Source organism: Serinus canaria, chromosome 3, assembly GCF_022539315.1.
Source record: "Serinus canaria isolate serCan28SL12 chromosome 3, serCan2020, whole genome shotgun sequence".
NCBI lineage: Eukaryota > Metazoa > Chordata > Aves > Passeriformes > Fringillidae > Serinus > Serinus canaria.
The window spans coordinates 19,108,220-19,119,710 of NC_066316.1; the positions used below are offsets into that span (position 1 = coordinate 19,108,220).

At 42.7% G+C, this 11,491-nt stretch overlaps 1 protein-coding gene and 1 long non-coding RNA gene across 2 annotated transcripts; one reads left to right on the forward strand and one right to left on the reverse strand.

Annotated features, from left to right (window-relative positions):
* Positions 1-552: 552 nt before the first annotated feature.
* On the reverse strand, positions 553-3,450 carry LOC127059369 (uncharacterized). The gene is made up of 2 exons (XR_007777070.1): positions 3,307-3,450; positions 553-1,603 (listed from the first exon to the last, which is right to left on the reverse strand). It is a non-coding gene; the product is annotated as an uncharacterized LOC127059369 (long non-coding RNA).
* SLC30A10 (solute carrier family 30 member 10) lies at positions 1,650-11,224 on the forward strand. Its single transcript, XM_018921261.3, has 4 exons — positions 1,650-3,196; positions 3,639-3,722; positions 7,185-7,421; positions 8,151-11,224. Exons 1-4 carry the CDS (start codon positions 2,683-2,685, stop codon positions 8,615-8,617), a joined length of 1,302 nt encoding a protein of 433 aa, XP_018776806.1. The 5' UTR covers positions 1,650-2,682; the 3' UTR covers positions 8,618-11,224.
* The last annotated feature ends 267 nt before the right edge of the window (positions 11,225-11,491 follow it).

Here is an 11,491-nt window from a genome sequence, read left to right on the forward strand (position 1 = left end):
GTTCCTCTGCATCTGCCCTGTGTTTTGAAGACTGTGCAGGTTTGGTTCCCTCATCTCCCAAAGGTGTAGATAGGAACTGGAAACAGTCCAGACACAGATCTGTGGTCTGACCCAGCAGACACCGCTCTGTTCCTGTGTCAGTGTGTGGCTGTTTTGTGACAAGCAGATGGAGATGTGTGAGTTTGACAGAAGGAATAATCAGTGGATCAGCAGATCCAGTGTCAGAGCTGAGGCTCTGAACACAGCCAGCTTCTGACACCTTCAGAGAGTCAGCTGTAATTGTGCTTCATGTCAGAGGACTTAGTCACAGTCTTATTTGCTGAAAACAATATTTTTAACACTATGTCTTCAAAATAACTGTGATATTTTTATGTTTTGAAGTGAGTTCAGGGCTATGAAACTTCCTTTTTTTTCCCAAAGAGGATTGATATATATTTTTCACAGGAGGATTAACGATGTTTCAGCTACTGTATTATGTCTTCCTAAAATAAAAGTCACTGGGAATTCTTTTCAGTTCTACGAAGGTGCAATTAGCTGGGCTTCAGAGAGCTGTTATTTTTATTTTTATTTTTATTTTTATTTTTATTTTATTTTTATTTAGTGCCAGAAGCAGAGTTTGCTATAATTATAGTAAAGAAGATATAGTCTTTCATTTAAAAATTTATATCTGATATTTCACTTCCCATAACTCCTATTTTTCTTCTTATTGTTCTACCTATTTTCTTTTGATTTGGCCCATTAAGCATTTCTTATCCAATGTCAGTAGGTGCAGTTCTGAAATGTGCAGAGCTGAAATGTGTGTTGATGTAAGTTATTCTATCCTCTCCCACAACTCTGTTTACTTTTATGGTAAGGTTCATTTCAATATATTTATTTTCATGCGTTTGTCAATTTGCATATTGCAGGATATCAAGTGTGTGAATCTCTGCTTAACTGGGAGTTGTGTGTTAATTCCTTGCAGGGAAGACCGCCCCCTGAAAGGCTGCTCAAGTCCACTCCAGAAGTTAATACACATCTTGGATTCTGTGCACAGAATTAGGTGAAATGGAGAGGCCTCGTGTTAAAGATGTATTCCAGCAAGGGATCAGCTCAATCAACAGCAGTAACAATGCAACTGCTTCAGAGTTAGAACAAAGAGGAAATTCCTGAGGTCCTTAAGGAATTTCAGGTTGTAGAGAACACTGCCTTAGGTAGGTGGGACAAGATAGTGTTCCCTGACCTTGCTGATTTAAAATTTGACAGCAATGGGTGCTTTGTCAAGTGTGGTGAAATGTGTGATGTGGCACTTCAGTGTGAATTGTAGCTGCTGAAGTGGTACCTCAGCGCTGGTTTGCCTCTGGCATAGCTGAAATGCTCCTAGCTCACAGGATAATGTTTTAAGAACTTAATTTTCTCTAGGTCTTACATATTTTATTTATTATTTTTTGGGCCCAGTTCTGATACTGAGAACCCCATAGCAGAGGATGACTTGATTTCACAGCAGCTGCTTTAGCTGTTCAGTTTGAAATGATGTATTATTCGTCCAGCTGTCTTTTTTTCCATTTGCGAGTGGGGCTGTCATTTTTTTTTGAAGAACTGTCTTAAAACAACAGCAACAAAACATCTGCAAATAAAAGACAGAGGTTTGCTACCTTTTCATGGTTCTTGTAGGTTAAAAAGTGCATGCAATTATTTTTCTTATAGGGTAATGATGGAGTTGTGAACACCAACTAACTATTTTCATAGAACAATAAAATGTTAAGGGTTGGAAAGGACTTTAAGGATCAAATTCCAACTCCCTGCCATGGCAGGGACACCTCTCACTAGACCAGGTTGCCCAGAGCTCCATCCAGCCTGGCCTTGAACACTGACAGGGATGGGGCATCCACAAACTCCTTGGGCAACCTCTGCCAGTATCTTACCACCCTAAATTTGCCTCTTTCAGTTTGTAACCATTGCTCCTTGTTCTGTAACTGTCACTCCTGATGAAGAGTTCCTCTCTGGCTCCTCTGCAGCCCCCCTTCAGATGCTGGAAGGTTGCTACAAAGTCTCTCCACAGTCTTCTCCACGATGAACAGCCCCAACATTCTCAGCCTGTCTTCACAGGTGAGGTGACCCAGTCCTTATCAAATTTGTGGCCTCCTCGGAACTTGGTCCAACAGCTTCGTGTCCTTCCTATGTTGGGGGTCATGAAATCTGGACGCAGCACTGCAGGTGGAGTCTCACTAGAGCAGGGTAGAAGAGAATCACCTTCAAACTTCTTTGGATGCAGCCCAGGATTCCCTTGGCTTTTTGGCACACCTTTTTAAAGGCAGGTGGCTGCAAATGAGCTGGCTCAGTAGATGGCACTCCGTCCTGTGGTTTGGCACTTTCGTCTCCAATAAATCACCAAAGGTCGGTAATTATTGGAACCTTCGCTGGAACTTCACCGTCTCGGCGTGGCAGGCGCGCAGGCAGCACAGCCTTGGCTAGCTCTGCCTGCCCGAGAGGGCCCTTCCGCCGCCGCCGTGCCGGCTCCGCGCCTCCCCGCGGCCCATCTAGCTTCTGTTTCCTCCCGGTTTGTCTGATTTCGTGTCGCCCGCCGTCGGTGCCCGGTGCGGGGCGGTGCTCTCGGGCGGGGCGGTGCGGGCCGGGCCGGCCGCACTTATTGCGGGCGAGCGGCGGCGCTGGCGCGGAGCGTTACCGGCCGAGTGCGCGGCCGCCATGGGGCGGTACTCGGGAAAGACGTGCCGCCTCATCTTCATGCTGGTGCTCACCGTCGGCTTCTTCGTGGCCGAGCTGGTGTCCGGGTACCTGGGCAACTCCATAGCGCTGGTGTCCGACTCCTTCAACATGCTCTCGGACCTCATCTCCCTCTGCGTGGGGCTCTCCACCGGGCGCATCGCCCGCCGCAGCCGCCGCGGTCCCCGCGCCACCTACGGCTACAGCCGCGCCGAGGCGGTGGGAGCGCTCAGCAACGCCGTCTTCCTCACCGCCCTCTGCTTCACCATCCTCGTGGACTCCGTCCTCCGCCTCGCCCGGCCCGAGCCCATAGACGACGCCCAGCTGGTGCTCATCGTCGGCACCCTCGGCCTCGCCGTCAACGTCGTGGGGCTCCTCGTCTTCCAGGACTGGGGCGCCTGCTGCCGTGGGCGACGCCCGTGCCCCCCTCCGCCCGCGGCCGCCGCGCTGCGGGACGTGCCCGGTGGCATCCCGAACGACGAGGAGGATGAAGCAGGTGCCTTTCGGCTGCACTTCGCCTTCCCCTCGAGTCCCGCATCTCTGCCCACCCCTCCCTCCAGCATCCCTCTCACCCTCCCTCACCCTTTCCCATCCTCTCTCTCCCACCTCGTCTCGTTTTCCCTCGGGACCCGCCGGGCTGTTGGCCCAATCCTCTGGGCCCCTTCAGAGCCCCAAGGCCACTCGTGGGCCCCGGGGGGGGTTTCACTAAGCTCACTCAGGCACCCGGGGCCTCTTTCACCTTGTACTTTACCCTGGGCTTCTGGGCGTGCCCCCGGGAGGGTGGAAGGAGGTGTTGCCCAGGGAGCTGCATGGGAAATGTTTTGGATTGTTTTTGGTTTTCTTCTTGTCATCTTTAAAGTAAGTTGGTTTTGAGAAAGTTGATGTTTTTTCTGTTTGTAGAACTTATACACAACACAGCGTTTCTTCTTTGAATGCAGGTGATTCACCAAATGACCAAAAGAGCCCTGAAGAGGGGTCTGAGAAGAAAAAAGAGAAAAAGTCTGAAGCCTTGAATATCAGAGGTATGGCATAGAAGTATACTGCTCACGTTAAATTAACTTCAAACACTTCGTGATTTCCGTTTCAGATTTACCTATGCACCCACAAATACCGGTAAGAAAGAGAGAAGTCCAGGACTCATCCATGTAATTGGATCCAGTTATTCTCTAGCAGAAAGATTTTGATTATATGGAATAGCGTAAGAAGTAACATGATAGTGTCATGCTGATTTGGCTTTGAGCATGCTCGTGTTTTGATTTTTATTCGTAGAAGAGTGCACCTGGACATTTGGAAAGGACACAAATCCTTCTGCACTAAGCTCAAGTCATTAGAGTCTTTATAGGAAGGTTACACAGGGAGCTGTGAGGTGAATCTTTGTGTCACTGATGTAGTAGGAGTTGAGCAGTTTTCAACTTTAAAATGCTTTTGGGCAGAAAACCTAAATCCTTCTAAATCCCAGGGTTGGTGATGTTTTGTTGTCAGCATAAGGAAAAGGGTTCTGAAACTGGTACTTCAGCATGGTGTTTTTGCAAGTGTGAACCAGTTCCTGTGAGAGTGTGTGACAGGATCAGCCCTTCCTACACTGTAATTTGGCAGGTCTCTAGGAATCTGTGGAGCGAAACATAAAGCTACTCCTAGGAATAAATTACCCACATGTTTCTCCCTGTCTGTGTAGGTGTTTCTCTGCATACACGTTTATGTACCTACTCTGAGCAGAGCCAAAAGCAAATGCCTTTGACGATGTGAAATATGGAGTTTGTCCCCAAGGAAAGGACTGTCTGAAACCTCAATTAAAACAGTAGTTTCTTATGGTCACTGATCAGCAGCTGATATTCCCCCAAGGTTGTGTGAGTTTGCTTTGCATGAATTCAGCTTGAGAGGTCAATGTGGCAGTCAGGCATGTGGGTTTGCTGGTTTTATTATTTTTGTGTGTTTGTGTCTTTCAAAAGTGTTTGCAGAACTACACAAATGCAATGGTAAGGGAAGATGCTTTGGAAAATCAAAGCATGGGCTAGAGACACTACACTTGCTTGAACGTCTAGAATTTGGTGTCACTGGATATTATGGCATTATAGTGGTAAGATTTTTGGAGAAGGATGAGCAAACTGTCACACTCAGGGATGGAGGAGAGAAGAGTAAGGAACCAATTGCTTTAGAGAAGACCTTCCTTGCCTGAATCACAGTGCTTAGGTACAAAGATGCTGGAAGCTTTCAAAAAATGTCTGAAGGATAAAGAATTTTGTGGCAGTTATTTTAAGATATGGGTAATCTTTGATTTTTAAAAAGAAATTTTTAAGTGTTACTTTAGTATGTCACATTTACAAAATCTATTTTCATTGTCTTTATGACTAGAGGTAAGGCATATTTACAAAGATATGTGTATTTGAAATTCTGTTTCACTCCATACTTTTCCTTTTAAGTTAGTTACAAGCTGTAAACTTCATAATCACTTGGCAAAAAATTTATTTTGTTGTGGAATGGGAGCCTCCTTGAAAAACATGTTTGAACAAAGTGGATTGGCAGAGGAATGGTTTCCTTGATTTTACAACTGGTAGGAACAGGAATCCATAGATTCTGCCTGGAATCTGCAGGATTAATTATTGCAGTGTGAAATTATTCCTTTTACTGCTTGAGCATTCATGGAGTATTTCAGTTAGACTTTGGAATGCAAGCTGTTGGAAACTACTGCCTATGGTCTTACCATAATGACTTCATTTAGTAAAAACTAATTTTTTATTCCAGCTTATAATCATAGCTTTTGGGATTTGATAGGGAAATGGACACATTTCTGTCTGAGCCCTAATTCTGTGATGCATTACCAGGGTATGTCTGTTAATGAAGTTAAGAATGTAAAATAAACATTTTTCCAAATTCTGTATTCTCAGTTACTAATTCATCAAAATTCTGACTTTTTTTTTCTTTTCTTTTCCTTAAAAAAATTTCATTTTTTTAAAATTCATTTTTTCCTTAACTCTAAAGAAGGCTTTCTGAAACATTTTTCTGTTCATTATAAGCTGTGCTCTCTTGTTAGTTGCCTGGGCAATGCAACTGCATCCTGCCTGTTCCTCTTGTTAGTGCAACAGCTGATATCCCGTGCTGAATCAGGACTATTTGTAAATGAAAAGGAAACACTGCAACACTGTTAGGAGGAGTAAAACCCTGTGGTAGTCTGCCAAATGGGGCAGAACATGCCTGACTCCAGCAGAAAGAGCTGGACTTACCAAGAGCTTGTACTTTCTTATCTGACCCAAGTGATTTGGAGGAACTCCAGAGGCTGTGGCCTTCATTTCTTGCACAGATCAAGGTGCGTGTACAGAGCTGAAAAGAAACAACAGCATGGGCAGAGTTCTAGGGCTAATCCACTATCCAGCACCATCAAAACTCTTTGCTGTGTTAGTGAGTTTGGGGGGAGCCTTTTACAGCTTCTCACTTGAAAGTGTATGTGATAAGGTTGTTAAAAAGAGGTGGTTCATTTTCTTCTCTCACAGCCCCTAAACAAAAAATATTGACCAAGAAATTAACTTCATACAGAGAGAGATGTTCTGAATTCGGGCATGGGTTGGAATAAAATCTGAGTCTGAACAGTAAAATCTAACAGAACTGGATAATGTTTGAGCACTGATGGGAAGAGGGAAGTTTATGTAAAGTAGTAAGAAGAAATAGAAGAAAAAGGCACTTCTTGGATTTTTGTAACTCTGTAGCAGAAAGACTGCTTTGGTCATTGTAGTTTAAAGAGCAGCTCAATATGTTAGTGTAAGAGCATGTTTTGTGTCTTTACCTTTTGTACAAAACCATCATTATAAGATGTAAAAACAGTACTCAGCATTCCTCTCAGAGTAGTCCAGGCACTAAACCATGTGACTGACTCTAAAACCAGATTCTGATTTTTGGCAGGTCAGAAGGCTGGTAGGATTGATGGAACAAGGTTTAAGATGTCTGGTAATCTAGTTTGATCTAAAAATTGGAGTCTGAGGGTATTTGGAGCCAGCTTAGATTTCACTTAGGCAATTTTTCAGATTTCAGCAGTGTCACAGAAACTGGTGGGGGAAGGTAACTGTTACTGAGGGTGGTCTGCAGCTCTCCACTCCCAGGGTAGAATGGATAGATTTAGTCATGAATTTTTAATTTAGATTTAATATGCCAGGATCTGTTAATAATCTTCATGCATTTTAAGCAAGCACGTTTTGTGTTACCATAGCATTCCAGCTGGACAGCTCTCGCTAGCATAACCTACATGCTTAATAATGCATCCCACTCAAACAGCAGTGCTTCAGAGCCAGTATTTTCTTGCTGTTTTTTCCAAAAGCTGTTACTGAAAACTTTGGTTATGATATTAATGGCTGGAATATTGCATTCTTCATGTCAAGTGGAACATACTTGAAAAACACAGCGTTACACCTCCCCCTAGAAAAAAAACAAACATTAAAACAAAGCAAAAAACCCCAAACCCACCCCACTAATGGAAATTTTGCCATTTGTTTCAGGTGTTCTTTTGCATGTTATGGGAGATGCACTTGGATCTGTGGTCGTGGTAGTTACTGCTACTATCTTCTATGTACGGCCTCTGGGGGATGCTCCGTGCAATTGGCAGTGCTACATTGATCCGAGCCTGACAATAGTTATGGTGCTCATCATCTTGTCTTCTGCATTCCCACTTATAAAGGAGACCTCAACTATTTTGTTGCAGATGGTCCCCAAAGGTGTTGATATGCAACTACTGAGTAAGTCAAATTTGTTGTTGAAATGCTGTTAATTTTAATGGTGTCTTTCAATGCATATGTTATTGGTGGAATGACATGCTTGGATTATTTATTCATAATAGCTCTAAATTCTCAAGAACTGTGAGAAATAGTCACATGCCTGTGTCCTAGCAACATGATTCAAATCTCTCTGGATTAGTTAAAGCATTCATTTTGAGAATGTGGTACTCCAACAATACATCAAACATACCAGGTCTTGAGCTGTTAATGCTTTGTGTGGGTTATTTGTGAAAAAAGTAACTTTGAGTTACAATCTTTTCAAACCCTGCACTGGCTGCTTCCAAAAAGCTTCCAAAACATCTTTGAAATTTCCATTAAGGTTAATTAACTTTGTAGCTCTTAGGTGCTGTTCACAGTGGTTAATTGTGGAGTAACACTGGATATTTCTGGAATTCCCCCATGCTCAGGGCTTAAAGAAACCAGAAGATGTGGGGTCTTGATGGAGGAAGTGATGTAATATTTCCTCTGTGAACAGCTGGTAGATTGCCAGGTGAATCCAAAAGGAAAGGTGCTATGTTCATCACCTGGAGGCCGAACTGAAGGCAGCTGGGAGTAGGCACATTGTACCAAGCATATCTCCTCTAAAATGGTAGTTTTGATGCTGCTGCTTTTGGATAGGGTGCCTAGTGAGGCAGCTGATAATTAGCCAGTGCATCAAAGCCCCTAATACCTTTCCCTTATGCCTTCTAGCTGACAGACTAGCTCATGTACCAGGGGTGAGCAGCCTCCATGAGGTGCACGTCTGGGAGCTTGCAAGTGGGAGGAACATCGCCACTCTTCATATCAAGTGCCAAACCCCTTCTGATTACCAAGGTGCTGCTTATCAAATTCGGAAGGTTTTCCACGAGGCAGGAGTCCATTCTGTGACCATCCAGCCCGAGTACGCTGACCACAAGACCTCCCATCTACTGTGCAGCTCACCCTGCATCTCAAAAGCCTGTGACTCTCATCTGTGCTGCAGCCAGAGGGAGCCCCCCCGGGCTGAAACGAATGGCTACATGGAGAAAAGTGAAAGTTCCCTTTCTGCACAGCACAAAGACAATAGTTCAAGGAAAAGTGACATTGAAATCCCAATTGAGGACCCAGTGGCAGAGGAGAATGTGAAAAATTGTGATGTGTCTGGTGACAAATCACAGTTGGGTAGTACACGATTTTAGGCAATTCGCTCTGCTCTGTGTTGTTCTCTCGTGGAGCAAACATATCTTGGCTGGGAAGGGGGGCATCGGTGGTTGTAGCTGAAGTTGGTGTGGCAAAAAGATTTCTGTGCTTTAGCTGTAAACCAAAACGCACCTAAAACCCCCTTGTACCTGAAATAAGGATTAAGATTTCCACCAAGGCTGTTGCATTCATGTGATTTTTGTGATGCAGCCTTACCCAGTTCCTTACCAAACTAAGGCTGAATTCCTACTGTTAGAGTGCACGGGGTATGTCACTCTCTGCACTGATGTTTGCAGTTCATGGCCAGTAGCAGTGGGAAAGAACCTCTGGCCTTTCCTGCTGGAGCGAGCTGTTTCTTGAAAGCCCCGTGGCCAGTTAATGATTGTACTGGGCTGAAGTACTGTATATTTATAGAGGACTTCAGTAGAGATGCTTTACTGATCCTTAAACCCCATTTTTGCATGGACAGTTCATTTCTAACAGTAACAATTCTGGCCAGTGGAGTTTGTGAATGAAATGAAGAGTGTGTAAGGGGAAGCACTCAGGAATTATGACTTGTGTTATTTTCTTGATTGACTCCTGTATTTCAGGACAGAGCAGAAGCTGGTCTTGCTTCTCTACAAGTAATACTGGAGTCCCAGCCTAATCACAGATGAGTGTGCTAAGGAACAGACTGCTTGTCATGAAAGCAAATAAGTACTTACTAATGTTGTCTGTACTGATTCTAGCAAATGGAAATGCAGGCAGTCATCCAATTAACTTTTATCTTTTCACTGTTGTGATTCTACAACTCAGTCTTTTAAAATTCTTGTTAGCCTTCTCCTGACAACACAAGTTCCAAGAGCCATGGTCTTATTTCATCATTATGCAGGATAATTGCATTATCTTTAACACTGAGTCTGTCATTATTCATGCTGAATAAATAAGCTGATGTGTTTATTGCGAACAGTTGAAATTCTGCAATTCTATTATGAAGGCATAATTTAATATTGCATTAATTAAGGAAGCACCTTTAAAGTCTTTTATGCAGTATTATCACTTAGAGGGAGCTTTAAAAAATTTAAACCAGGAAAATTTTCCTGGTTTAGTCTCAATCATTTCTTGTTGGCTGGTTTTAAAGGTCTTGATGCCTTGAACCCTACCCTCTGCCCTGGTCCTCCTCCCCCTGTCCAAACATGTATCTCAAAGTGTATTTAGTGAAGCAGTTTACTACATTTTTGCTGCTTGTTCTTTATGAAGGTATACAAGGGTGCTCTGAGGAAAACAAGGTGATGAGCCCTGTCCCCAGTGCTGGATTTCAGTTCCACAGGTTTCTGGGAGGAGAAACCCACTACTCAGTCCACACTGAGTCTAGTGCTTGATCTCCCTGGCTATGCAGCTCAAATCCAGAAGATACCAAATACAATTTGCTGGCAAAAAGCAGCCTTTCAATGGTCTGTATGGCCTGGACAGGCTACTTTATCCATTTATTCACAGGGACACCTTTGTAAAATAGTTGTCTTTGCCTCAGTGACATCTTAACAGAAAGGGCAAATTGATTTCCAGCCTGGGCTGGGAAAATACCAGGGTCTCCTTGTAGGGATGGCTTAAAAGCAGCCAACTCCTTATTAATAAAGATGATTGCAATAATTCAATGAATATTGAAACACACAGCAGGATATTTTACTGCTTGGAATGTTGTATTTACTGAAGCAGTGATTTCAGTCTAAACAGAACATTTCTAGATTTATAATTACCCCTTTAAAACAGATTTTTGGATGAATTAAGATATTTTATACCATTTCACTTTAAGTTTGTATCATATGAATTAACAACCTACTTCTTAATATAATTAAGAGCTTGGCTCTCCAGCCTCTTTGATTCCTTTGGCAGCAGCAGCAGGATCTTGCTCGGCAGTTATTGCATGAGTTAATGTAAATCAGGAAATATTGTAAGAATTTCTGCCTTTTAAAAGCATGTGCAATGAAGTAAGACAGCCCTTTCTTCTGTTCTTTTTTTTCTCCCCCTCTTTATTTTCACATATGATGATGCTTAGATGTAAATGACAAATGTATTTATCTTGGTTTTGAGAACTGGAATAGAAATCTCCCAAAATAACAACAAAGACCTTTCTTCCCAGATAGCCTTTAAAACAAGCACCCTTTCGTAATTATTTGTATCTTGAATCGGGTTATTTGATTTTTTTTTAATATATATATATATATATATATACACACATACATATTTTATTAAATGGTTGAAAGCTGGAATGGCAGTATTTACTCTGGGATTAAAGAAAACTAGTATGTGTGATGTTGGAACATTTGTCAAAATGGACAGTTTTTATTCTTCCAGTGTTAAAACTGTGGCTATGTATTTTTTAATACTTTGAAAAGTGTTGTAACCTGAAAATACAATGAAATAACATTCTTAAACTTTATTTTCTCATGTCTGGTTGAATGTACTGTAACTGCTGCCTGTCAATAAATGGGAAAATACCAGGGATTATGGAAATCTTTATATCTAGAAAACAGAAAGATGTTAAATTTGCTTCATTACTTAAGCAAGCAAAACCAACAGTGCTATGTTATTTATGAAATAAACCTTGTTCTTTGTTTGTGTTGGGACTTTCAGGGTATTCAGCTAAGGTTTCTGACCAGCATCTTTGCCTTCCTTTGAGTAACAAAATATTTTTCTCCTGTACTGTGTGTCCCCGCTCTACTTCTGTGGAAGACTTCATTCCAATCCGTGTGTATTTTGTATTGGCCTATTTCCCTTCAGTTCTTGGCATCTCTCTTCTAATTCTGTTGAAGCAGGCTTCCCTCATTTTGAGATACAGTTTATTTCCATGTTAGCCCTTATCTATGAGCACTTGTTCTAAATTCAGTTTTGTA